The following is a 27,376-nucleotide window of genomic DNA, read 5'->3' as shown; positions in this document are numbered from 1 at the left end:
CTCTGTGGCAGCGACATCGAGCAGCAGAGTGAAGGCTGTCGTTCCACACCGCCGACCAATCAGCGTCCTCCATTCCTGACAGCTGACCAATCACAGAGCCCGAACCAGGCCGAAAACTATTCAACATGGAGACAACAGTTGATAAGCTTGAGGCGATGGTAAGCGCAGCGTAAAAAACTGTTTTATTGCCTGTAATGTTTTCCTTTTTTTCTTTCTTTCTCTGAAATAGCTTTTTATCGTTACTGAATAATAACATGGCAAACCAGCAGGTCGGTAAATTATCGTTATGAGTTATTCAAATGGGATACTTAAAAACACACACACACACACACACACACACACCAGTCAAGTCCTGCTGTGATTTTCTCTCTGTAACGTTATAAACATTTCAAACTCATTTGCGCCATTGCATTCAACGTGCACGTTATTAGAGGAACCAGATGACACAGCCGAGGTTTAACACTACTACGCCCCAGTGTAGGGCCACCTAAAACGGCTACTGTGAAAGCGTCGCCCCGCTCTCTTCTTCAACACTTACGGTACTAAAATGACCAACAACAACCACAAAAAAACGCGTACATGTTGGTTATAACGTATTTTTCGTCGCTGCCTGCCTGCCAGGTGAACCGGTGGCCATGTTGTCTGCTTTGTTTACGGTTTATTATCCTATCGGGAACAAACTCCAGATGTTTTTTAGTCGCAGATTCGCCATTTTCATGTAAACTGTGTCAGCAGATAGCCACACAGTCAGACTTTGACATAATGAGGGCTAAAAACAACAACAGAGTTAGCCTACTTCTCTGCCACATAAACTGTCCAATTAGCCAATGTACTCTTTATAAAAAAAAAAGTACATGATAGTGTTAGATACTCTTGAGCTGGACTTTGGATTTTTTTCCAGAGACCTCAGCTGCTGTGACATTTTTTTTTAATGTAATGTAATTCAATAACTTTAAGATCATCAAAATTGTCCTACAAAAGTATCTGCTTGTGTAACCATCTGAAAAAACTTGGTTGCATGCACCACAGTGTTAAAAGTGGGAGACTTTAATAACAGATTGTGTGCTGCTGTGTTCCTCTGTTCAACTTTAGTCCAAACTTTGTTTCATTTAAATGTGGTGAAGATTTTATATAAAATTATCTTTTATTTTTAGCTGATTGTTATTATGAGTACTGGTATTGAATAATGGTCTTCACTCGGTCTTGACTACAACACTAGTGCATGAGTTAAACTAAACCGTCTTTGGTTAAACCTGGTCAAAAGAGAGGCCGTAACCCAGCCTATGGTGAGCACAAAGCTCTGATGAAGCACTAGTACCCTACGTTATTTTGTTATTATGACATTTCAGGAGTCGAACGCTGAAATAATCTTGTTGCATGACAAAAAAAAAGGGAATCAAGGAGGGTCAGATCAAATCCCACCTAAACTAATCTTATCATTAGAGATGTGGACACCCAGATCACTGCTGTGCATTGTCAGCTTTTACAACAGTGTAAAACGAACCACTTCCTCCTTTTACAATCATGTCTGCAAACTTCAGCAAGAACAAGTAAATGTGTTCATCTGAACACACTCGCTTACATTGCACACAACGGCAGCGATGCTTTCTCATAACTGAGTGCACATTTTATTTAACCTTTTGGCAAGATCATCAGTTTCTCATTACACACATGATAAATGTGAGCAGAGAACAACAGTGAGTTCAGGTGTAAAATGTTTGACCAACATAGATCCACTTACTTACAAGCCTTTTCCTCACCTTTTAACAGTATCTCACTCGCAGCGTCCAAACTACAAATCCACACTACTGATTACAAGCAGGTTTTAGTTTTCTGTGTGTTTAAATACTAGAATAATGCACTTGAAGCAGACAGAATATTATGTATAAACTATATGGCCAGTTTGGGAGTATGCTGCTGCAGATGCACACGACTCTCTCAAGCAATGAGCAAAGGAAATGGAAGAGTTAGGCTACTCACAGCTGGGAACAATTACCGTAAAGTAAAATCTAGGTTATGCAGAGACAGTTCCAAATAATAGTGGCCTGGGAAACTGTTCATGAAATATAAATAAAAAAAAGTAACAGCAGCAGGACACTTCACTCCTCCGTCGGCCTAATCACTAACCATTTTCATACCACTGTAGTAGACTATAGCCTGTATAGCTAAGCTAGTCCGCTGTCTGTCCAGTGCCCTTTTACATTGTACTACTGGTGACCCTGCTAGAAAACCAGTGCAATGTTAAAAGGGCATTGGCCAGAGTTAGTTTAGTTACAAGCAAAAGGAAAAAGTTTTTGAACTCTGAGATTTCGGCTGTTGGCAGGTGCTCTGACTTCATTGCACTACTGTACGAGACAGCTAGCAGTGCAATAGTATTGTCAAAGCATCTGAAAACTGCAGAGACGCATCAAGTTAAGTGGACGTGATAGATGGGCCATGTTATGGTTTGACAGGGATCTGCTCCACATGGTAACACAATCCATTCAAAAACTGCTCTCAGCAATAATAGACAAAGGTTCATGTGTTATATGGAATTTGATATTAGTAAATTACTGGTCTGGATAAAGCAGAGAATAAAGAAAATAGTCTGGGAAGGGAAAACTGCTCCTGTTTTGTTTTTCCCAGAGTTTGGAGCAGGCAGTCAGCACAGACAAGATATTTACATGAACACTGCTTGTGTTAGTTAGTTCGCAGTCAGGTAAATTAACATGGCAAAAATAGAACAACATTTGTCTGTGTTAGGATCACAGCTTGAATAAAAGGTGTTTGGCTCTGGTCTTAATTGATTTGTTTGAGCCCAAGTCCCCGGCTAGTAGCCATCTGGCAATTAGTTGGCAGTATATAATGTATTCATTCATACACATTCACTCTTTATAAACTTTGATATGTCACTAAATGTATTATAAAGTTATAATATGTAACTTTTCACACCTGGATTGAGAGATTTTTGGGACGTTACAACATCATAATTTCATTTTTTTTGATTGATTGATCGATTGATTGATTGATTGATTGATTGATTGATAATTAAACGGGAAAAATAACTACTGAAATAATCGGCTGAAAATGATCACAACAATACAATTTTTTATTTCTTATCATCATGTGCCCCTAGCTGCAACATAACATATGAAAAAAAGAGAAGGAATCTTTTAACTTTTACACCAACTGTAGGCCTAAGCCATTTATTTTCATAATAAACAACAAGCTAATGGTCTGAAAAATCTACTGCAATATCTCAGAAATGTTTTTAATAGGAATGGAAAATGTGTGCGAAAACTGGGAAGCCATTTTTGTGAGTGGAGCTGGTATTGACCGGACCTCTTTTTTTTTTGTGATACTATACCAACAAAATGTGAAGCTGAAAAAAGTGTAAAAACCTGTATCAGAGTTCAAATTGATCATGTTGCTGCTTTACCAGTCAGAGAGTTCCTGACTTTGACAATAACTTTTCCAGTGTCTCAACAGTCGTATTGAATTTCTACTTTTTTTTTTTCTTAGCTGGAAGAAGCAATGTTAATGTTAAGTTTGTTAATGTGCCATGATCCAAGTGTAAAGCTGAGTGTCCTTACAGTTCCTGAAGTCAGAGGCTGACCTGGACTACATCGAGAAGCGACTGAAGCTGGACTTCATCAACAGCACCGCAGAGAATGGATCTCCTGCTGAGGTAATAAACTCAACGACCACTCGTACTGTTTCTTTAAATGCTGTCAGTCAAGACACCTGTAGTCCACATGGAGACATGATGGTTTTGTCTATTGGCACCCTTAGATTTAATCACAGAATTTACAATATCTTCAGAAACAGAGCAAATGAATTAATTTTGTAACAGAATAGCTACAGAAAAATCTACTTGAAGAATACAATAAGTCAAGACTAGAAGCAACTTATGACTAATGTTTGCAAAACATTCATAACGGCCAGTTTATCAGTTCATAAAAAAAACATAGTGCAGCAACACAAGACAAAATATTACCCTAAATTAATAAAGAATGAAGCAAAACAAAGCAGAACACATAGAGATTGCTAATATGTGCGTCAAACAGGAACAAATTATCATAAAAGTGAAGTTCATGATATGTTTCATTTATCATATATTTCAAATTAAAGCTGCAACAATTAATTGATTAGTTGAACAAAAATCGATTATTAAATTAATCGTCAACTATTTTGATAATCGAATAATCGGTTTGAATAGTTTTTTAAAGAAAAAAAGTCCAACATCTCTGATTTCAGCTTCTTAAATGTTGAATATTTCTGGTTTCTTTGTTCCTTTATGACAATAAACTGAATATCTCTTTGGTTTTTAGACAAAACAAGACATTTGAGGACGTCTTCTTGTGGTTTGGGAATCACTGATTGACATTTTTTAACATTTTATTGACCAAACAGCTAATCGATTAATCGTTTAGATAATCAACAGATTAATCGATAATGAAAATAATCGTTAGTTGCAGCCCTATTTCAAATGAGAATTATCACTAAAGCGCAGACTGTCAATCCAAGTCCAACTTCCTGTCTGGACAGCTGCAGTCCTCAGTCTCATCACAGTGAGGGAGAATGATTTGAATTACTAGAAAAATCACAAAATCAATGTGTATATTTAGATAATCCTCATCATTATTGTCAGTCTTGGGGGGAAAATCCCATGTTTCCTGGCTTCTTTAGTGTTCAGCCCCTCAGAGACTCGGCTCGTCACCACCGTTGATGGACTCTTGTGTCTGCAGGAGAACCCGGCGGTGATGCTGGAGAACCTGGCGGCCATCAAGGCCAAACACGCGGCGCTGTGCTCCCAGGTGAAGGAGATCGCAGCCACACAGAAAGAGTCCATGGACTCCATTAGAAACAACCTCGGCAGCGTGATGAAGCTGATCGACCACATGCAGCAGACCACAGATGTAGAGGTAAGGGACTCGCTGTATCTGTTGTACGTTTTTTATTTGTCATGATATTAGGTCTTAAATTTCATCCATAAAGGTCTTAAAAAGTCTTAAATTGAGCTGGTGAAACCTGCAGAGACCCTGAAAGAAAAAACGCCTGTAACAGAACAGATAAATGAGAAAAGGTGTGAACGTCTCCATCAGTAAAAAAAACACTCTTCTTTCTCTGTATCATTATGTTTAACCCATGACTGCTTTCACTGCTGTTTGTAAAAAAAAAAGCCACATTTGCAAAACCTTTCACAAGTTTTGCAAAGGAGACAGGCGCTGTGTATTTTGAAAATTATGAATGACTCTTTGTCACACAGTCCTCTGGTGTCAAATAGTGTGCAAACAGTTGAGTCCTCAATATTTCTGTCTGAATAAGGCATTGTGTTTTTATTTAAGAAGGTCTAACATGACGTAACAGACAACAACATGACTTTTCATTATCAAGTGTGCAGTGTGTTCCTGATGACAAACTGTTCCTGTGTCGTTGTTTCTGTGCTGCAGGTCGAGCCGACGACAGAGTCGGAGCAACAGGCAGCAGAGCTCCTGGCCTCGGCCGACACTCAGACCACAACACAGGTACGAGCTCGGCTCCCAGGACCTCTGCTGTTGACGTGTCCTTGGGCAAGACACTGAACCCCCCCACCCCAAATGTGTCATTGTAGGGTGTGCAAATGTGTGTGAATGATTACGAAAAGCACTGTATGAATGTGTGAAAGGGTGTAAAGCACTTTGAGTTGTCCTAGATCCTATTTAACCATTTACAGGGTATCCGCGGGGTCTTAAAAAGTCTAAAATTTGAAAATCTAAATTTTAGGTCTTAAAAAGTTTTAAATTCGTTGAATTATTGTGTATAAGTCTTAAATAATTTTAGACAGGTCTTAAATTTTCTTATGCCCACCATGGGCGAGTATTTCACTTGCATTTGCCCCTAAAGAAAATACATGTGCGCACCAAGAAAATCACAAAAAAGAAAGATTATAACCTGCGATCGTTCAAAATCTACAAATCCCACAATTCTCTGGCCTCAACGCACCAATAACAGTAGTTACGTGTAAGTAAGGGAGAGTGGAGCTGTTGGTGAAAAGAGTTAACAACGGCATACTGGTCCTGTTCTATGTTGTTCCTTCACACCGAATTTTTGCTTTGTGTCCAGTGAACACACCTTCACGTGTCGTTTATTCGTTACGTCCGCGGTGTGAAAGGCCGTATGCAAAGACGCTATTAGGCGCGAAAAGAAATATATATTGCAATCCATTTCTAATTTTGTGACTCCGCATTTCTTTTGTACGTTTTTTATTTGTCATGATATAGGTCTTAAATGTCATCCATAATGGTCTTAAAAAGTCTTAAATTTGAGCTGGTGAAACCTGCAGAGACCCTGCATTTAACATGTTAAGTGTACAAGAAGGTATTTATGAGACAATGAGACGATTACTCACTCATAGTGCACAATAACGCTACTGAATGACATCATCGTGATAACAGCAACAAGGAAATGTCAGGAATCTAAAAAATAGCGCCAGAAGTTTGTTTACGTCCCTCGATAATTTGGTTGGTTTGGATTCTGAACTAATAGAATGTACTTGCGACAAAATCCCACAACACTGCATATCAGGACACATTCGTGTGAGATTTCGTTGCTGTTTCGCTCGCTCGATGTACGTACGTCAGGATGCGGTGTATGCGTACACATGGTTCAGAATTTGCGTACAACTGCATACATTGTCCTGTTAAGTTTGTTTTTTATAGATCAAAAACTTTGAAAAGTAGTGACGTACACTACTTTTAGGCCCTGTTTTGTGCATTTCACCATCTTTATAAATGAGACCCAATCACTGCCAGTCTTTTCCCTTTTAACCCTGAAAGCTGTTCACATCAGAGTGGTCAATCACCTCTGACTGTAGGATTGTATTTCATGATTTCTGTTGGTTTAATTAAATGAGTGAATCTTTTCTTCTTCCAGGTGCCTCCAGATGCAGCAGCTTTACCCGACAGCCGCCACTGACTGAGTCTGTTCCTTCATGTTTCCTGCTCCGAGCACTGGAGAGAGAGAGAGAGAGCACGTTGCGCTCTCGGCTGATCTTTCTGTCGGTCGGTCGGTCGGTCACCGCTTCAGTCCAGTCCGCCACGTCTCAGCCGTTTGAATGGATCGTCCTGGAGCTTTGCACACACTCTCATGTTTCCCTTTGGGGTGAAATTCTGATAGTAACTTTATTTATCCCCTGACTTTTTTATCCAGCTCCTCCATCACCGTCCCTACGTCGGCTGTTAAGTTGCTAACATGTTATCCTGAGACAGTAACCATGGCAAACCCGATCCCTGCTGCTTTCCATCACCATGTTGGTATGTTTTTAACATGTTAGCATGAACATGGACATGATTAAATCAACGTGTACAGCCTTACAGAGCCACATCAGTTATTTTACAACCACCTTCATGTATCGCTCTTTAATCCTAGTGTCCTGTTCCCGTAGAAGAACACACACTGTTGGCAGCTAGTACATAATGTATAGAACTTATAGTTATGTGTATTATACAATTATACAAACGCAGGGTTTCATCTGTGTTTTACACCAGTGTTGTACAGCTCCTTTATTTCTCCCTTTATGTTTTTTAGTTTTTTTCCTGCAAACAACTATGTAAATTTGTGGTAATTATAGTGAAAGTAGCAACAATGTTCTGATGCATCTGATACAGAAATAAATGAGGTTGTGTTTTATTCCAATAATCTGTTTTAACCTTCTGACCCTGTTCAGTTTGTGTCCTTCGCTGATGGAAACAGCAAATAAAGAAAAAAGTCCTGAAATCTGTCAAATCAAGCGTGCAGTCGACTCGGAGAGACTTTGTTTCTGATGTTTATACAGTACAAGCCTTCAGTTCCCTGTCATCGAATATCAAATGTTCTCTGGCATCTGATCTCCATCGTGTTCATTATTATCTCTTCTCTTGGCCGTACCGCAGCAGATAAGAAATAGCTTTTTATTGTTGTTACATTACATATGTGCTCCAATGTGTCACAAAAAGAGCTGTGGACATGTAAATTAGGGTTGATATACAGTATTGTGAGTATTTAGCGCTCTTTTCTTACATTTAGCGCTTTTTTGTCCCGTTGACCTGAGGAGGAGAGGAAGCAGGTGGCAAAATGCAGGACAAATACCATAATGATTCACTACAGGAAACAAGAAAAGCTTCACACGCTGTTCGGCTCCTGACAAATTATTTTATTTCTCTTCTTCAACAAGGCAACGTTTAAATCTACAACATCTTCCACAAGCAAATATAATACAAAGAGAAGAGAGACCAGTGAACTCATCATCACCAGACTGTCTACCTACCTAACTAACTTAAGATTCAGTTCATTCACAGCTTCAGTGACTGGCTCAAGTGAAACCTTCAAGAATAACAAACCTTGCTCCAAAGCAGCAAGCTAAGAACAAAGCATGCTGGGAAATACAAGGCTACTAATAAATAAAGCTGCATTCAAACATAAAAGAACATTTTGGTTTGGTTCATGAGGAGTCTGGTCCCGCTCCGACACAGACCTGCGTTTACAAAAACAAAAATGGAGGGTTGAGTTTTCAGCTTTGCAGTGAAAGTTTATTAATTAATGATTAATTTGATCTAAATGAGTCTTAATGAACTTTAAAAGCTGATACCTTCAGGTGGTGACTCAGCCGACTGTGTCATTCATCATCTGTCTGTCCCTCACTCGGCTGAAACCTACACACAGGATGCACTTGTGGTTTATTATTCACTGTCTTAAGTAGAGGACGTAAAGATATGCACTCATTTTATTGGCCGAGGGAAAAATAAAAAATAAAAATAAGCCTCAGCTCCTCTCACGATTTAATGCATCCTTCAGCTGTGCACTCATCTATACTTGATACTCACACTGTGGTGGCTTCTTCACTGGCTCCTGGAGCCTTTGTGGTGCTGTCTACTTCAAAGCCCTGCAGCACGTCGTCGAGTGTTGAGTGGGCTCTGAAGGAGAGAACACACACACACACACACAGATAGGAAGGAAGGTCTGAGAAAACCTGGACTTTCATGTTCACGTGCTTCAGTGTGTTGAGCTCACTGAGGCCTGAGACGGAGGAGGAACAGTCAATCAATCATTCATGAGGATACAAGAGTCTCGGCCTCTGATGTAAATACTCAAGAGCAAATGTACGACAAAATGTAACAAATGTACTTAGAACACAAAAGACTATATTTATTATATATATATTAATATATTTATTTATTCACCACGCTATGAGATAATAACACAACGTTACGAGACAGAGTTGTTTTAGAGGTAAATTCATGCAAAACCGCTGATGCGCGTTCCTGTCAGGGACAGTTTTTCATCAACAGTCTCTGCATTTCCCTCTAAAACAACTCTGTCTGGTAACGTTGTGTTATTATCTCATAGCGTGGTGAATGTGCAGGTCACAACTTGTCCACCAGAGCGTTGTGGAGTTGTTGGATTGTGTATTTGATGAGGGAAACCAAGAAATCCCATGAGCCTCTGTAGCGTAGCTCTGAGCAGCTCACGGCTCTGCTCCGCCGTTCTAAAAATAGCTTGCACCGACAATTAAAAGTAACGAAAATACTGCTATGACTATAGGGATTATGGCAATGGGCCAATTTGCCAAAATGTTGAACTATCCCTTTAAAATCTTGCAGAGTTCGTCTTTAAACTTATTACAGTGTTTTTCTACTGTACTTGCTTCTCCCTCCCTCATCTGTGTCACTAGTGGATTTATCATCAGTGGGTGAAGGCTGCTGTAGCTGCTGTAGCAGCTGTAGCTGTTGTCACCCACCTGTCTGTGTCCTCCAATAAACTCGAGCACCGCTGTGATCTTGGACACGCCGTTGGCTGTTTCTTCTTCTCTGGTTCTGCAGGGGCCGCGTCTGCACACAGCTCACCTGAGTGGAGTGGACAGACACTCGGTACTTAGATAACACACACACACACACACACAGCACGGGACCAGATCACGTCTCTTTACTCTGTTGTTGTGTCCGTCTGCTCACTGATGTTAACGAAGCTGTTGTCTCCTCTTTCGTCACCAGTTCCCTCTGATCCTGTTACGTTCTTCCTCTGGTCACTAGTGTCTTCCTCATCCTCCTCATCCTCCTCTTCTGAGCCCACATCTGTGAAGTGAAGTGAAGTAAAACGCATAAAAGCTCCATAAACCACAATGAAATTCAAACAGCGCTCAATTCAAACTGTGGGATAGTTCAACATTTTGGCAAATTGGCCCATTGCCATAATCCCTATAGTCGTAGCAGTAGGTTCGTTACCTTTAATTGTCGGTGCAAGCTGTTTTTAGAACGGCGGAGCAGAGCTGTGAGCTGCTCAGAGCTACGCTACGGAGGCTCATGGGATTTCTTGGTTTCCCTCATCAAACTCATCAAATACACAATCCAACAACTCCACAACGCTCTGGTGGACAAGTTGTGACCTGCACATTCACCACGCTATGAGATAATAACACAACGTTACCAGACAGAGTTGTTTTAGACGGAAATTCATGCAAAACCGCTGATTCACGGTCTCGTCGGGGGAAGGTTTTCAGCAAGCAGTCTCTAATAAAGGTAACAAACCTACTCCTAAAACTAATAGGGACCAATTTGCCAAAATTTCGGACTATACCTTTAAACAACCTGTTGTTGTTTTTTTGGCTTTTCCATCTCATGGAATTTTTCCAAAAATATTTCCAGGCAACTGGAAGCAGGTCATGGACTTTGTTTTCATGTCGTTCGTCCATCTCAGTAGTGTCTTAACAAAACTTGAAACTTGAAATGTGGCACAAACATTCATTCACTTCAACTCAGTGGTGAGCTGATTAGATTTTGGTGGCTGAAGGTCAAAGGTCAAGATCACGGTGACTTCACAGAACGTGATTTTGGTCTTGTTGGAATCCAATATCACAGTAACACTCTTCAAAATAATGAATAATAATAGTGAACCGATTTTAGATTTAGTGGTCAAAGGTCAAGGGCAGTAAGATTTCACACAACATATGGCAACATTCACACAAATGGTTCATATTTTATACGATTCTGTCGTGTCGGTCTGAAACCAGTCTGAGCGGCAGAGACAATGACATGAAGCAATAATTCTCACTTTAAATAAACATCTGAAGAGTCGTTCAAGCTGTTGCTATTTTTTGGAGTCCATCTCTCTCATACTGCAGCATGTGATCCATCATGTCATGATGTTGCAGACAGCAGAGTGGGGGTGATTTATTGTGGAGGAGCCACAGGATATTTCTTTTTTTTTTTGTCACCGACGGATGACAGTGATCATTCATCATCACCCGTCCGTCATCGTTGTCTGTGTTTAACGCCATCGAATCGATTTGAAATTGAAATTGCAGCGGGAACAAGCACAGCGTGGTGCAGATCGCTACTAGACTATTTACTGTAGTTTGTGAGAACGAGTACATCCAGCTTCACTTCCTCGCGGCTGTGTGAAGAACAACTCATTTGATCCGACTTCACTCCCACATTTGATCGTCTGACTGCTCGTGCTGTGGGACTGACAGACGTCTTTGTTAACAAAGCACACTGCAAAAACTCAAAATCTTACCAAGAATATTTGTCTTATTTCTAGTCAAAACAAATCTCATTATATGAAAATCACATAAAAAGTAGCTTGTTTTTAGACACTTTTTACTTCTTTCAAGCATAATTTTTTACTTGAAATAAGTAGAAAAATCTGATAGTGAAGCAAGTTTTTCTTTCTTACTATGAGCACAAAAACCTTGCTTTCACTGGCAGATTTTTCTACTTATTTCAAGTGAAAATACGTTTGAAACAAGTGAAAATTATCTAAAAATAAGTTCATTTTTAGGTGATGAGTCTTATTTTAAGTGGAAAGAGGTTAGTTTTGACTAGAAATGAGATATTGTGACAAGAAATATGACAAATATTCTCGAAAAGATTTTGAGTTTTTGCAATGCAGCGTTAAAACAAGCTGCAACTGCTCAGCACGACTTGTTGGCTCTCACCTCTCTGTACATCATCCTCCTCTTCCTCCTCTTCTCCTTCACTGCTCTGTAATCCTTTCTCCACCTCCTCACTGTCCTCTTCTGTTCTGTCTTCCTCCTCCACGCTTTCCTCCTGCCTCTCCTCACTCTGCTCCCGCTCCTCACACACTCCTGCTGCTTCCTCTCCTTCCTCTTCTGGTTGTACTCTGCGCTCTTCTTCTTCTTCCACGGTGCTGCAGGACCTGTGGACACTGGAGCTCGAGGACACGCTGTCTGTGAACACCTCGTCCTCTTGGTTGGCTGTGATGAAGCCCTGGAGGCTGCTGGCAGAGTCGACCTCGAAGGGCGGAAGCTGGCAATCACTGGAAGAAGCCTAGAAGTTCACAGAAGTTAACAGCATCATACTGTGTGGGCCTGCTGTAGGTTCTCAATCTTGTCTTAGGGCCTGATCTACTAAAGGTTTGCTTGTATAAAAAAAAACGTGTGCAAACTTGATGTCACCCGCAAAAAAATGTGCAAGCTGATCTACTAAACGGGTGCACTGAGGATTGCGTCTCTCAAATGGGCAAAAAAAAGCATACGCGATGCATTTGGCGCGTTTGCCTCGATGAATATGCAAATGTGGGCGTTTCGGCCAGAACGTGCAAAAATATTGGGAGGAGTAGATGCAAATAGATTTATTTAGCACACGCAACTTGATTTACCAAACCTGAAACAGATTGCGGTGGAAGTTTTTGTGTCTTTATTTAGTACGTTTGAAAGGCAAGTACTGTCTGGCACTGCTTTTTTTTTATTTTATTGATTTACATACCTGCCAGGGCAAAAGAGCTCTTTTCTCTCTGCATTTCCTCGCATCCGGGTCATTCCAGCGAACTGTAGCAGTTTTTCAGGTGTGTTAAAAGTAATTTAAGCGTTGTTACGCACGCCGCACGTCTCTCCTCCAGTGCGCTCCGCTCCTCTCCTTTCTTCTCCTCCCTCTCTGGTAGCAGCACCGCACAAAACCCTCATTTAAATACTGCGGTTTGCGCGTGCTGTCATTTAGCGGGTTACTCTTAGTAAATCGCCTGTTTTTCGTGCGCTAACCAAACACACAAAATTAACCTGGAGCACGCAATTTACCGCCCCTTAGCTGGGATCTTAGTAGATCAGGCCCTTAGAGTAGGCAGACGGTAAAAACAAACACTAAACATGGAAGCAGTTCATCACAGAGTTACAACAGTAATGGTTCGGGTCTATCCAGGGACCCGATAATCTGCTGAACCTGTTCCGTGCTCTCTTTTGGTGTGGTGACCTGAGTCTGAAGATGCACAGGAGTGATGTGGCTGCAGGCGGGGGAGTCTGGGAGGCTGGTCTTCATAACACCCATCATGTCACGCCACTTTACATCTGTTAAAACGCGAGCAAAAAAAACAAAAAAAAAACAGTTTTTGTCCCTTGTCTTCACCTGTACTTTCATATTGCTGCGGATAACCAAAGCAAAACAGCTGTTATTTTTCATTGAGCTGGTTTCAATCAGGTTGGAGGATCATAGAAACCTGATTTATCGCTTCAGTAATATCTATACATACTTACATGGAGGGTGATAGGATACTACTATGAATACTCTTCTTTATTCTAAAAAAAAATGATATGATTCATAAGATATTGTGGTAACATTTCATAGTAGGTACACACTATTAAGCATTAAATACTGAATTCATCATTTATAATGCATGAATACTCAGTATGTAGTTTATAAATACAGTTAGTGCTTATCAATGATGAGTAAAACATTTTTAACTGTGTTTATAAACTACATACTAATGAGTATTCATATGTTATAAATGATCAGTATTTAATGCTTAGCTAATGCTTAATAGTGTGAACTTATTATAAAGTGTTTCCACAATATCATATGAATCATATCATGGTTTTTAGAATAAAGAAGAGTATTCATAGTAGTATCCTGTTACATTCCATATATGTACGGTATGTATAGATATTATGCACAGAGAATAGTCTGTGCATACTAACTCATTGAGTGCCGCGCTCCTTTCCAAAGTTTTAGTCAAGTGTACCGGCAAATTAGACCATATTTGACTTTTTATTTTAGAGCCATAGTGTATTCTATATTATTGCCACCAACACATACTGTAGCTCAATTGAAAGGTTTAACTTTATGCTTCAAATGACCACAAACCGTTTGTTTCTACGTGCCTCCGTTCCTGAGAAAAGTCAAGCTAAACATGGCTGGGTTTCACCAAAATCCCTCCTTTTTTTCTAGAAAAGGAGATAGAGCGTCTTTTATGAAAGGTGCGCTGTTTGTGTCTGTCGCTCTTCAGACACTCGCATTTCTGGATCAAAGGGCTCGTATAAGATAAATATACACAACAATTGTTGTTCTATTCACAAAACCTCCATCGGGGGCGGGGGGGGGGCGCCACTAAACAGCAATAACACAGACGCACCGTGCCGTGTCACAGCCTCTCGCCGCGGAACGTGAGGCTCTGCCGGCCACAGCGGCTCGCGAACACCGGTCCCGCCGGTGGTCGGGGTCCTTCTGGGGTACGGGTCGGTGGTGCCGGTCTGCTTTGGTCCAGAGACCATCAGATTTTACCGCGGGAGGACTTTGGGGAGGACACGGTGTTGCTCCAGATGAAGACCGGGCGGGACAGTGGGCTGAGAGCTTCCTGGTTCAGCTCCCAGCTGCTGCAGCCTCGCGGGTGAGAGCGGAGCAGCACCGGAGCAGCTGCGCTGCATCCACATGCAGACCTCCATTTGCAGAAGCTGAGTTATGATAAAAACTTCCAGATCATGAGCTGTCATGTGACTTTGATCGTCATCTATTTCAGTTCTCCTCGTCGTAGAGTCCCCAAATTTACATATAATGTGTATTAAAGTGTCTATTTTCATAATTTAAAAAAAAAGCAAAAAACGAAAAATTTCGTTTTTGGCACTCAACGCATGGGAACGAAAAACGAGAAATTACGTGGTTGGCACTCAATGAGCTAATTTCCACACCAAGTGCTCAAGCTGTAAAGACGGACAGTTACACCTTGACGTCTTTACTTGAAAAGTTTACCACCTTCTCTGCATAAACAGTGTCACAGCTCTTATCAATTCGATTTATTTGTCTTTTTAATATTGTGTAAAGTTTTATAAAGTCTTACCGATATTGTTTTTCTGGACTGGCTAATCTTATCATGACACAATTTAAAATACAAGTACAAGGATAAAATTAAATGGAAAAAATCAAGGAAAAAATCAAGTGACTACCACTATTGCTCAGTGGTATACAGGAATGGAAATTATGCCCATTTTTCCTGTAACCTGGCTGACATACAGCTGTGAGGTGGTAATTATAGTTATTAATGGTTTAACATGGTGCAGATGACAAAATATTTACAGTAAAGAAAACTGGGTCAGTTTGTGTGATAGGTAGTTGGGTAAAATGAGGTAGGTATTTTTTCATATAAGTTTTTCATGCAGGTTTCTGCATGTGTTTATATTGTGTACAAGCTTCTACCTGAGATACGTGGGGTACTATTACAGGCTGGGCCGCATCTGTTGACAAAGGCACCGTGGAGGTTTTCCTCAGGCAGAGCTGGAGAGTGTGTGATGCTGGAGAGGTCGGCGATGTCTGGCTGAGCTCTACACACACCCACACAGAGGAAAAAATGATGTTACGTTTCTGCAGGGAAATGTTACTCTGGGATAGATGACACATAAAAACATAAAGTTCAACATGCAAATCATGCACTGAAAATACATCTAAATCTTAACCAAACAAGTTGCAGATTTATTCAAAACTATTAGCTCAGAGAAGCAGCTGACATGTTGGTGTTGGGCAAATACTGTTCCTGTGCTTCGCTGACACCAGGATCAGCATCTGTTTTGTCACAGCTGTCTGGAAAGCTCTCATATTCTGGGAGAGAGACAGAGAAAAGACTCAGCAGCTCCACATAAAATCCTCAGTCACAGTCTCATGGTGACAGGACAGGAGGCATCGATGTCTTACTGGTGTTGTGAGTGTCTGGCTGTGGACTGTCCCTGGCTGCTGGCCTGCACACCTCCACTGTAACATCTGCCTCTTCTTCTGAGCTGGACATCTGGAGGAGACATAGTACTACTGTATCACGTTCACTCTGCTTTTATAGAAACCACTTTGTCAACTGTTAATCACATTTGACATTTGTGTGAACTGCTATAATACATTTTCCACCCACATAATGTTTGTCTGTGGAGCTGAGATGATGAGAGCAAAATCATCAAAGCAGCTTTCAGCTAAAATTACGGTAGTTCATTTGATGCTATAATATATTTTAATAATATAGCAAATTGCTGTCTCCTTCAAAGTCATGTTATGGTTTATTTTAAACGTTGTAAATATGTCATGTTTGATCCTACACTGTTAGTCTCAGTAACATCTGTACACTGCAGAAACTCAAGATCTTACCAAGAATATTTGTCTTATTTCTAGTCAAAACAAATCTCATTATACTTAAAGCAGAGGCGGTCCGGTCGTTTTGGCTAACTTCCTGTCAGCGGATGGAGTTAGCAGTCCCCGCCCTCGTCCCTACGTCACCACGTTCACGCGCATCCCTTGGCTGCACACACAGAGAGGACTGCCCCTTTATGCCGTTCTCTCTCCTCATTGGATAATGGTTGTAGGATACAAGGAAAGTTTTCTCCTCGGCTTACAGCAGAGCAGAGTGACTGACAGACCCGTGTTTCAGACCAAACACTCTATATAAGTGATTGCTGTCGGAAGATACAACTATTTAAGACTTATATTAACACAAACATTCCGCTTACTTCTGCTTTAAAATAAGACTCATGATCACATTAAAAAGTAGCTTGTTTTTAGACACTTTTTTACTTCTTTCAAGCAGATTTTCACTTGGAATAAGTAGAAAAATCTGATAGTGGAGCAAGTTTTTTTTTTTTTATTACAAGCACAAAAAACTTGCTTTCACCGGCAGATATTTCTACTTATTTCAAGTGAAAATACGTTTGAAACAAATGAAAATTATCTAAAAACAAGTTCATTTTTAGGTGATGAGTCTTATTTTAAGTGTTTAAGAGTTTAGTTTTGACTAGAAATTAGACATTTTGACAAGAAATAAGACAAATATTCTTGGAAAGATTTTGAGTTTTTGCAGTGTACCTGCAGCTTCTCCTCAGAGGGGCTGCTGAGAACGAGGTCGTTCAGAGCCGATCTGTACTGGCTCAGTTCAGAGCTCAGATCTCTCTCTGGATGACCCTCCGTCATGTAGCGACCCGGGGAAAGCGGCCGCCTCGACCAGTCGTCCTCGTCGTAGTGCTGTTGTTCAGTCGGGTAGTGACTCAGCCACAGAGCCAGCTCCTCCGGGCTCAGCAGTTCCCAATCTCTGTTCAGGAGCTGGGCCTCCATGTTTTTGACCCAGTCGTCTTCGCCGTGTCGAAAGAGACTGTACTGCTTTGAGCGTGGCGCAACGGCAGTGTTAGTTCCACCGGAGGGAACGGAGAAGGAAGACACGGAGGACGCACCGGAGGAGACGTTTTGGATTAACCTGCTCACTGAGTCCACTTGGTCCTCCTCTCTGTGGTCGAGCTGCAGGCCTCTCTCCACCGTGTCCAGGCTCCTGTTGGCCTGCTGCAGCAGCTCCCGAGACACTTTGAGGTTGACCAAAATGGTGCTGAGCTGCTCGTCCACTGTTATTTTGGACAGCTCCACTATCTCCCTGTCTATGGCCGCTTCTATGTCAGGTTCTTCCTTCGCAGAGTAAAACTCGCCAGAAAGAGGACACATGTCCGTTCTGTAAGTGTCCTGGTGGAACATGGATTCTCCCTCTGAACATTCATCCGTGTCTCTTGCCAGCTCTGGCTCTGGTCGACTGTCCAGCTGTCGGTCCAGGTAGGCGAGTCTTTCCTCCACGGCTTCAGCCTTGACTGTGACCGGCCTGACGGCTCTGTGAACAGCTACGACAGAAGGATTTATAAAGACACTGTGATGATATTTGAGCTGAAGAACATGTAGTAAACACACTTTTAAATATAGTTCCAAGCCATCAGTTGTGTAATTGAAGAGTTCATTTGCAAAAGCAGATAAATGCCATTTTGAAAAAGATGAGCTGATGCTTTTGAATTATTCTTTGCATAGTGTTGTTTGCAATAAAGCTTTATTTTTTTGAGCTACGTCTGTTTTGTTACGTCTCATCTCCTTGGTGAAAGCCACTCAACTTTGGTTTGACTGATATCACCTGGTGTAAATAATAATCAAAAATTGTTTTGAATTTTTTTTTAAAACAGAGTTATCTGCTTTTGCAAATGAACTCTTCAATTGCTTTTTTCATTGCACAAAAGAACAATAATCTGTACTGTATGTTTGTGTGTTGTGCTGAGTACCGTTCTGCACTGGCTCCTCCACAGTGTTGCACTGAGTTGTGGTCTTGACCCCCAGCTCCAGATCTTGTTCTGGACAAAGCCCACCACCACTCATCTGCTCCTCAAAGGACAACCTCTGTAGCGCATACATACATACAAACAGGGGGATCATATAACAGCTTATATCCACATAACAGGATGGAAAATCATCTCTGTAGTGCACAAAGTCAATGAAAAGTTGTTGCAGTGCTCACGATTCCCATGTATTTTCTCACAGTTATTTGATTACAATGACAATGTTCTTGTTTTCAATTGTTTTAAAATAAGAACATGAACCAAGACAGGATAAAAGTTGCTTCAATAAAACCAAATAACTTAATAATCTAATTCTTAATTTCAAAATGTGCACTTCAGTATCCTCTAACACTTACCCACGAGCCAAATACTGCACCACCTGAACGTATGACTTTGCAGACACTGAGAGGTATAAATGAAGGCACACCTTAATGTCCTGTTGCACTGTGCAGCAGAGTCTCTGCAGGCTGCAGGTGCGGACCTCGGGGTGCTGCTTCAGGCCCTTCAGGACCACATCATAGTACGGCTGCGGCACTCTGCTGTCTGCTGCCAGGACCCGGCCCGTTTCCATCACCTGTTTGATCCTGTCGGGGCTCAGAGTGCCCCACGGTTCACTGTCTGAAACACATTTAAAACATAATGCATCCAATGTCTAAATAACCGTCACTTTCTACATCCTAGAACTACAGGAGACTTTGAATCAAAACTTTGTAGATGAATAAACAATTTAACGATTAACTACTGTATGTTGGAAATGTCATCAGTGCCTTTGTACTGTTCTGCTTTTCAAATGCTAAGTTCTGCTTTAGTTTTCTATTCCTCAAGTTAAATCAAAACCAGAGCCCACTGAGTAATCAACCTAATCAACATGTAACTTTCAAAACTGTACACTGTCCATTTGATCCTTACTTAAAATAAAGAATGATCTTAACTGATGTCTGCTTAATTTGTTGACTCTCCTAGCTTACACTTAGTTAATACAACTGGCTGGTGAGGAAAGTAATTAAACTTATCAGGCTAAAGTAACCTTTTCTGAAAGGTATGAGTGTCAGGAGGAATAGTAAGTCAGTGGTTCGATTCCTGGCTCCTACTGTATGTCTGCAACCCACACTTGCCCCCAATCTGTGAATGTGTGTGAGTAAGTAGATTTCGAGCGATGTTTCCAGCGCTATGTGTGAATGTGAGTATTGTATTTAGAGGCAAGTTTCGTTGTGTACCGCACAATGACAATAAAGTCTTTGAATTTGATTTAAATTTGACTGACTGACGAGCTGGCTGATGAGTTGTCTAAACACAGCTATACTTAAACAGCTTAGAATTAATTATCTACTTTGGCACAACAAAATTAAATTTTTCAGTGTACTTTGAGATTGTGTGAATAGAAAAAAGGCAAAACTTTATTCCCTGATATGTTTGAAAAGAGAAGCCAGTCTGAGACAAATACCTGTGTAGAGTTCCTGGATCAGAGCACACAGACTGTAGATGTCGGCCTCCTTAGTGCAGGGCCGCTGTTTAATAACCTCTGGAGCAGCCCATCGGTAAAGGCTGGGGGGCAAGGCGATGTTCTTGTGGGTTTGCACACTTGTATTCTCACTACTGGAAACACACACACACACACACAATAATGTAAAAAAAACTCAGATGGAGGAAGAACCACTTGTACCTTCTACATTAAAGCTGCATTGAGCCTGGCGTAGGCGAGGGTGACAGTCTGCCTACCTGGGGACCATGAAGCCTAAACCGGTCAGCTTGGCCACTGTGAGCGTAGTGAGGACCACACTGTGAGAAGACAGCGCCCTCATCACCAGGCCGGCTCTGTGGAGGTACTGCAGACCTTCGCAAACCTGCAGCATCACTGACAGCAGCCATCGGTCCTGCAGCACTGGGAACTCTGTGCGCTGCAGACGGGGATAAGAAGTCAAATCTATCCACAAAATGTAAACCTTCATCCTTCAGTGTCAAGAATTCAAGTACAGTCATAAAATATTTGCTATTGCATTACAGTTAGTTTTTAAGTATTTCTTTGCCACTGAATGCCCCTGTCACACAACTAGGGATGTCACAATTACTTGTTTTCACAATTAATCGCGGTATTAAACGCCACAATTAATTAATCGTAAAGATTCCTAAATACCGCCACTTTCCAAAAAAAGATTATGTCGGAACCGTATTGGCAGATGAATTGGTAGGAATTTAAATGCTAGAGTCAGTGTCATTTGCAATAATAAAAAAAAAATTAAACGTTTGGTATAGATGACAATTAATGACTTATATTTCAAACACTTTAATAATTGGTCATATTTTAATAGATACTTTGTGGAAATAATTAGTAATGTAATTATATTTTGACTATATTTGATTTTACACATTAATAGTGTTTGAAATTAATTGATGCATAATAATCATGATAATTGTAATACCGAGATTATTTCTCTGACGATAATCGCACCTGGAAAATCTGTATTCGTGACATCCCTACGCACAACGGTAAGGTTCATACCACTGAGCCAAAATGTCTCGCCAGTGTGTCTTTGTTACCCTGTTGTGCAGCAGGTTGTGCAGCGTCCCCACAGCAACTCGCTCAAACACCAGGCTGGTCCAGTGGAGGTCGTCGGACAGACTCACTGCCATCAGCTGCAGCAGCCGTGGGTGGAACAGCTGACTATTTACACATTCACACACACACACACACATAGACAAAAACATACAGCAAAAAATATTCATTGACAACCACAGGGGTCATCATTGATTCAGCAACCATGAGAAGCACTAACTGTGCTCCTATTTCTGCCATAGTTGAGGTCATTTCATGTGCTGCTGTGGATGGGCTCAGCCATAAAAATGTATTTTAGCCAATTTAAAAAAAATCAATACAATTTTATTTATATAGCACCTTTCAAAGCAAAAAAATGCTTTACATTTTGATTGAAAAAGTATACAAAAGAAGTGAAATAAGAAGAATGACGTGGAGACTAATACACGAAGATTAAAAACAACAATAAAATATAGCAATAGTAAAAGATAAAAACACAATAAAATATGATAAGTATAAAAAAAACTATTAAAAAATTTGATAAAATAGAATAAAATACAGGATAGAAGTATAGAACAAAATATAAAAACACTCAAAAGACAGAGAAAACAATAAGAGAGATTAAAGTAATAGACTGTAAAACTGTAGAATAGAATAGCCATACAGGAATATCCTAATCTGCTCCTTATATGTATATATGCACCGTCCCATTACAACTCTTTCCCTGTTATTTTATCTATTGTGTCTCACAGCCACGATGTCTGTTTTTACCTGAACCCACCTGCAGTAGTCTTGTTCTATGAGCAGCAGGTCCAGATGAGCTGTGTCGCTCTTCCCCATCGTCTTCACCGTCACCCTGGAGCCTCTCCAGTTGTAGCTGAGACACACAGTGTTTTTATTAAAGAACATGCCTGTACTTTCATTTACCTCTTTTCAATTTCGGGTCACATCAGTCTACACCTGATCCCACTGGGTTCATTTTTTTTATTTTATTTTATTAAGTGTGCAGGTAATCAATCTAATAATTTATCAGTCACTGCTTTGACTTTATGTCTTTCTGCAGAGTCTGATAATAACTCAGTGGACAAGGAAACAACCTTAATAACTTCAGACGACTGACATTTTTCAATTATGGTTTGATAAAAGAGGTGCCATGTAATCTCCACCAAACAGCACCTTTAACACACACACACACACACACACATGGACAACAGACCCATCAGTCATAGTCTGGGAAGCAGCACTAGAAGAAATCCCATGTGTTGACATACTTTTCTGAGCCTCTGGCTGTGGCTCTAGCTGCGGCTGAGTGACTTGGCCTTACTTGGTCATGAAGGTGAAAGAGCCGCAGGTGAAAGAAAGCAGAGGTTCATCCTCGGCCTGGGTCAGATCACTCTCTCCTATCAGTGGAACAGATGCCGGCAAAGCCAGAGCCTGGCAGGAACTGTTTACACACACCTACACGACAAAACATACAAAGGAGAAAACTCAGGCTTCTAGTTTTCCAATGCAGTGCAGCAGTGTTTGCTGTAAATCATGAAGGCAACAGGAGTAGTGTGGATAAATGAAACCAGTGTGTGGTAGATTAACCCAGTGAACAATTTATATAAAAAACAAATAAATGTGAACAAATAGCAGAAATACTCAATTTTTCTTATTATAATGACATTTGATACATAATTTTTAAAAAACAATGAGTAGTGACCAATAATCATGTAAGAAACCCATCCCAGGCAAATTACTGTAAATATTAGTGGCTAAAGCTCCAGAGAAAACAGACCAAATGCCCCATTACATACAATTGTAGCATGATATCTTAAGAACATGTTCCCACACATTAATGGGAAATGAAGTTAAACTTTATTTACATACTTTACTACTTTCCCAAACTGATTCAGGTGTTTTTATTCATTTACTAAGAGAAATGTGATAAACAAGAACAGTTTACAGACAAATGTGAATGAAAGGGAACCCCAGAGAAGCAAGACTGACTAAACATACATACTACTACTAATAATAATAATGGCTTGGATTTATATAGTGCTTTTCATGGAACCAAAATAGCATAGCAATGTGTAAATGTGTAAATGATTGTATACTGTATTCAGTGATGTACCTTTCCAAAGCCCAAACAATGGGCTGTTGTACAGGTTGACCTGCTGTTTGTCTTCTTTTTGAACTGCATGTCAATTCCACTAAAAGGAGTAGAAACACAAAAACATTGCAGTTGATCACATATCAGACAACCATCGACTTGACTATGAATAATGAATCACAAAAAGCTATTCATTCTATTTTTTAGAGTATTCTTTAAAATGTATTATATATTAGATTGAGCGGCTATATTTTTAGTAGAATACAGTACAAAAAGTACAAAATATCTATGAAATGGACAAAACACAATGTGCACTTCATGTTCATGTTTCTAAAAGGTCATTTTCAGCACCACTGAACTGAAGGCTGACATTTTAGCATGAAGAGTTATTAGAGGAAAAGAATGAAGCTGAAAAGCTGTTTCACTCCTGTGACCTCAAGAAAAGCTTTTTCTATTACATATAATGGTCTAATCTTCAGTAGCAGAACAAACAGGAGCACACCCACGTAAATGCACCCCACCAGTTTCAAGGATCTCCATTCAAATTGTGGTGCTTCCTTCATAATGGGCAATTATTTATTATTAATAGAATATACACTGAACAAGAAAAACATATGATCCTGTATAGATGTATGTTCAAAATACCGTGATTTTATGCGATCCAACAAAGAGACGGGGTGCAACAACATGGAGGTTGAGATGTGAGGCGTGCTACTGTATTGCTTCTTCATGGTTGAACTCTGACACAGCCTCTGCATAGAGGACATGCAGCTCTCCAGGAAGTCTTGCATCTAATGAAATAGAAACATAACACTGATTCAGAGATGAGTAGAGCACTGGACAGTCCAGATTTACCTGAATACTGGACCATAATCTACCATGTGTTGTGCAGAACTTTTTTTGTTTTACTTTATCGCAGTCTGTTTCACCGTTTTATAAAAGCCTGACCACTTACTGTATGTGACTTAATGGATGTGTAAGAACAAAACATGGATTAAAGGACAATTCCAGGCAAATTCAACCTGGGGCTAGAGTTTAGTTTTTCAGGTCTAAAAGAATGAATCTGGAGATTTTCTTTTTAATTGCTCCTGTTATGCAGTAGTTCTGTCAGTCCCCGCGATCCTTGGCTATTTACATCCCACAAAACTGCAATTTTTTTTTCTTTACAGACAATGTCAGCTGGCTATTCAAACACACACTGAGGTGTTTGTTTACTTCAAGAAAGCCGGCATGTTTGTAAACGGAGCTGAAATACTAAGTTGCGTGAAATCTTCAGATTCATTCTTTTAGACCTAAAATATTATATTAGGAAACAATAGCCCCAGGTTGAATTTGCCCAGAATTGTCCGTTAACCATTTCAGCAGTCATTTTAACTTTTTTTTAACCCTTTAATTGTAATTTTACACACCACTCCCCCTCAGCAGCTTACCCGGCCGCTGCCCTCCTGTGTTGCAGCTCTGAGCCAGTCAAAGGGAGTCCTGCCGTGCTCATCGTGGAGTCTCAGATCTCCTCCAGCATCCAGCAGGCCGCTCACCACTGAAGTGTTGCAGGAGATTACACCTGCATGAACTGGGGTGCTCCAGTCGTCACAGCGCCTAGAATCAAATTGATTAATTTAATCCTGGACTTGGATTTGCATTTTGAACAGTGCACACCCCTCACCAACCCTGTGCCCTACAGCAGACATAATAAATGCTTTTTCAAATATGTATTTACAAACTTTTATAACATTTGGAAGTAAATTAAAAGTGAATTAAGTATATTCAAACAAAACAAAATTAAGATTTAACTGTGATGTATAATACTTTTTGGCCAAGAGACAAAATGTTATCCCTAACCTGTCCCTTATTCTTTAAAATTTCATTTTAAAAGAAAATACTCAGTGAGTTTTGTCGTAACTAGTGTATCAGTTTGTGAGTTATGGCTAAAAATGTGTTTTCTGAGGTCACAATGGTATTTGACATTTGACCTTTGACCTTGGGCCACCAAATTTTCATCTGTCCCTCCCACTTGCATCCCTTTGTTACATTGCAATACCTTGCACTTGTTTTTAGAGCGTGCTAATTTTGAGGGTTTGGGGTTGAGAAGGATCTGAAGTTAAAATGCTGAAGTCCAGTGAGTTCAGTCTGAGGACACCAGGTTTATGGCTGAAGTCCAAGCCACATCGCTGCACAGCGATGGGCATGGGCAAAGTATTTGTGGTACAGTAGGTACATACAGTAGGTATTAATACAGTGTTACAGACTTACTGGTTGGGGTCGGCTCCATAATGAAGGAGCATCTCTGTCACCTTCACTTGGCCCAACAGAGCAGCACAGAACAGCGGACTCTGACCGAGATGATTCACACAGTTCACATCAACACCTGGAGCAAACCAGAAAACACTGAGATTGTGATCGCGTTTTTGTTCCTCCTTTCTGAATTGAATGCTTTATTGTCATTGTACACAGAGTACAACCACATTTTAAAACAACTTTTTAGTTTGTCTTGTAAGTTTTGGTATTGCTTCATAGCCAACCAGTGTAAAGGAAATGTTGCCAGTTCACCATCAAACTTCATTCCTTTACTTGACAAAAACTGTCGCCTACAGAGGAAACCAACCATTTTTGCATCAGTTTTAAATTATAATCTATTGTCTTAATCTCTTGGTAAGACTGGCAAGTATGCAACTGTCAATGCAAACTTTGGCTATCAAGCAACAAAAAAACACACACAAGTAGTTCCTTTGAGCACTGGGTGCCACATTTAAAAAGTGTAGGAAATTAAACTTAATTTGCATAATACTTAACTCAATGTTTTATTGGTTAAACAGTTGCACTACAACAGTAACTACAGTAGTTGCATACCTTTCTTCAGCAGTTTCTCCAGCTTGGTAAGATTTCCCTCCAAACTGTACTTGTGCAGTTGAGCATGTACGCCTCCTGAGGTAACAACCCCCATATACACAGGGCAGGGGAATGGCAGCGCAGTCATCCTGTTTCATCTGGTCCGCCAACTTGTCAGCAGAGGGCACTGTCAGTAGAGTGAGGTCAAACTTGTTACAGCCCGATTGTCTTAATGGGCACTTACTTACACAAATGCACAAGTGCCACATCTGAGGAATTTCACCCAAGGCAGACGTTTCTCCAATCAGATCTCATATTCAAGAGGGCAAAACACACTATAAGTATGTGACTTTACAAAGTGATAATTGTCGTAGTGTCACTGTTTTTACTCCTCACATTAGTCTACATTGTGCAAAATTTCCCAATGCACACAGCTTGCTTTTCATAATGCAAACTACTCTTTTGGGTTATTTGCTTAAAATGACACATGACACATCGTACTTTTCATCAAGAAAAATTGCAACTCTTCTGACTTGGATATTGCACTTTGCCATATTGCCATTACGATTATGTTTTTGATTAGTTAGCACAATCTGGGAACTGTCAAGTCCTGTGAAAGTAGAAAAGAATGATATGTTTACCAATTATCGAAAGTAAGTTCAGTGATGGAAAGTCACAAAATATTTTCACACAAGAACTGTACAATGTGCAATTTTGGCAGCTGATTATGTATGATACAGCAGAGATGAGGGAAAGAGAGAGTTTGTCACCTCCCTTTGTTAATTGAGTCTTGACTAAACCCAATATAAATGTTTTTTATACTTATTTACACTGTAATATTGCTTTTATGACATTATTTTTGGTTGTCCTCAACCCAAGGATCACAATATAAGTTATTGCATTATAAATGTTAACCCTGGCTTCTCCTATGGCTGCTATACGGTCACCATGGTAACAGCTATAGCAAGCATTAGCATATCAAAATACTAACTTATGGCTTAGTGGTAGCACAGTGTTTTATAATATTTCACCAAATCATATGATATAAAACCCAGAACACAAGTGAGAAAGATAGATAATAATAATATCATAATAATTAATCTAAATAATTTGGCTAACGTTAATTAGCAAAGCCGCTTACAAGATGTTTGTCAGCTAGCTAAGTTAGCATCTTGTAACTTCTAAGAGGGGGAAAACCATGGGGAAAACACCCGGGAAATAAGATTACAAGTGGTCAATACTCTAAGCAAAAGTGTTTCATACATAATACCGAGTAGTAAAATCGAGACTTACCATGTATAATTAAGTAGCAGGTGTGTTAGCTTTTAGCAGCAAACAGTTTTTAGCCGTTTGGAGGTTAGCCGTTCGTCTGTCACTGTCACGTGACCGCCCCCTAGTGGCTGATGTCAGCACCGCTCCACGGCGCACCTGCTGTGAATGAAAATGAAAACTATAAATGTCCATTTTGTATCACTTGTTGGAAAGATTTGGAAAATTTTCTTTTTGCTAAAGCCACAGTTAGGTATCACTTTGATGAGAAAATTATTATTTTTGGCTCCTCCTCTCACAATAATACATTTAACATAATTAA

The 27,376-nt window shown here is 40.2% G+C and overlaps 3 protein-coding genes across 3 annotated transcripts; 1 reads left to right on the top strand and 2 right to left on the bottom strand.

Annotated features, from left to right (window-relative positions):
• The first annotated feature begins 27 nt into the window (after positions 1-27).
• ska2 (spindle and kinetochore associated complex subunit 2) lies at positions 28-7,641 on the top strand. Its single transcript, XM_085797123.1, has 5 exons — positions 28-158; positions 3,575-3,667; positions 4,728-4,904; positions 5,433-5,507; positions 6,895-7,641. The coding sequence occupies exons 1-5, from the start codon at positions 126-128 to the stop codon at positions 6,934-6,936; spliced, it is 420 nt and encodes a 139-aa protein (XP_085653249.1). The 5' UTR covers positions 28-125; the 3' UTR covers positions 6,937-7,641.
• A 680-nt stretch (positions 7,642-8,321) lies between these two features.
• On the bottom strand, positions 8,322-10,098 carry LOC146974054 (uncharacterized). Its single transcript, XM_085798917.1, has 5 exons — positions 9,951-10,098; positions 9,737-9,842; positions 8,823-8,912; positions 8,588-8,685; positions 8,322-8,473 (listed from the first exon to the last, which is right to left on the bottom strand). Exons 1-4 carry the CDS (start codon positions 10,096-10,098, stop codon positions 8,679-8,681), a joined length of 351 nt encoding a protein of 116 aa, XP_085655043.1. The 3' UTR covers positions 8,322-8,473; positions 8,588-8,678.
• Positions 10,099-11,888: 1,790 nt separating this feature from the next.
• tex14 (testis expressed 14, intercellular bridge forming factor) lies at positions 11,889-27,175 on the bottom strand. Its single transcript, XM_085798915.1, has 19 exons — positions 27,079-27,175; positions 25,807-25,972; positions 25,210-25,324; positions 24,390-24,555; positions 23,605-23,750; positions 22,981-23,059; positions 22,189-22,322; positions 21,646-21,741; positions 20,870-20,993; positions 20,051-20,229; positions 19,776-19,927; positions 18,759-18,949; positions 18,278-18,392; positions 17,058-17,851; positions 15,909-15,999; positions 15,725-15,815; positions 15,417-15,541; positions 13,173-13,297; positions 11,889-12,284 (listed from the first exon to the last, which is right to left on the bottom strand). The coding sequence occupies exons 2-19, from the start codon at positions 25,931-25,933 to the stop codon at positions 11,889-11,891; spliced, it is 3,246 nt and encodes a 1,081-aa protein (XP_085655041.1). The 5' UTR covers positions 25,934-25,972; positions 27,079-27,175.
• Between the last annotated feature and the right edge of the window lie 201 nt (positions 27,176-27,376).

Source organism: Trachurus japonicus, chromosome 14 (assembly GCF_045865225.1).
Source record: "Trachurus japonicus isolate A0001 chromosome 14, Traja_1.0".
Lineage (NCBI taxonomy): Eukaryota > Metazoa > Chordata > Actinopteri > Carangiformes > Carangidae > Trachurus > Trachurus japonicus.
Note: the sequence above shows the minus strand (reverse complement) of the source record. Positions and strands in the feature narration are given on the sequence as shown.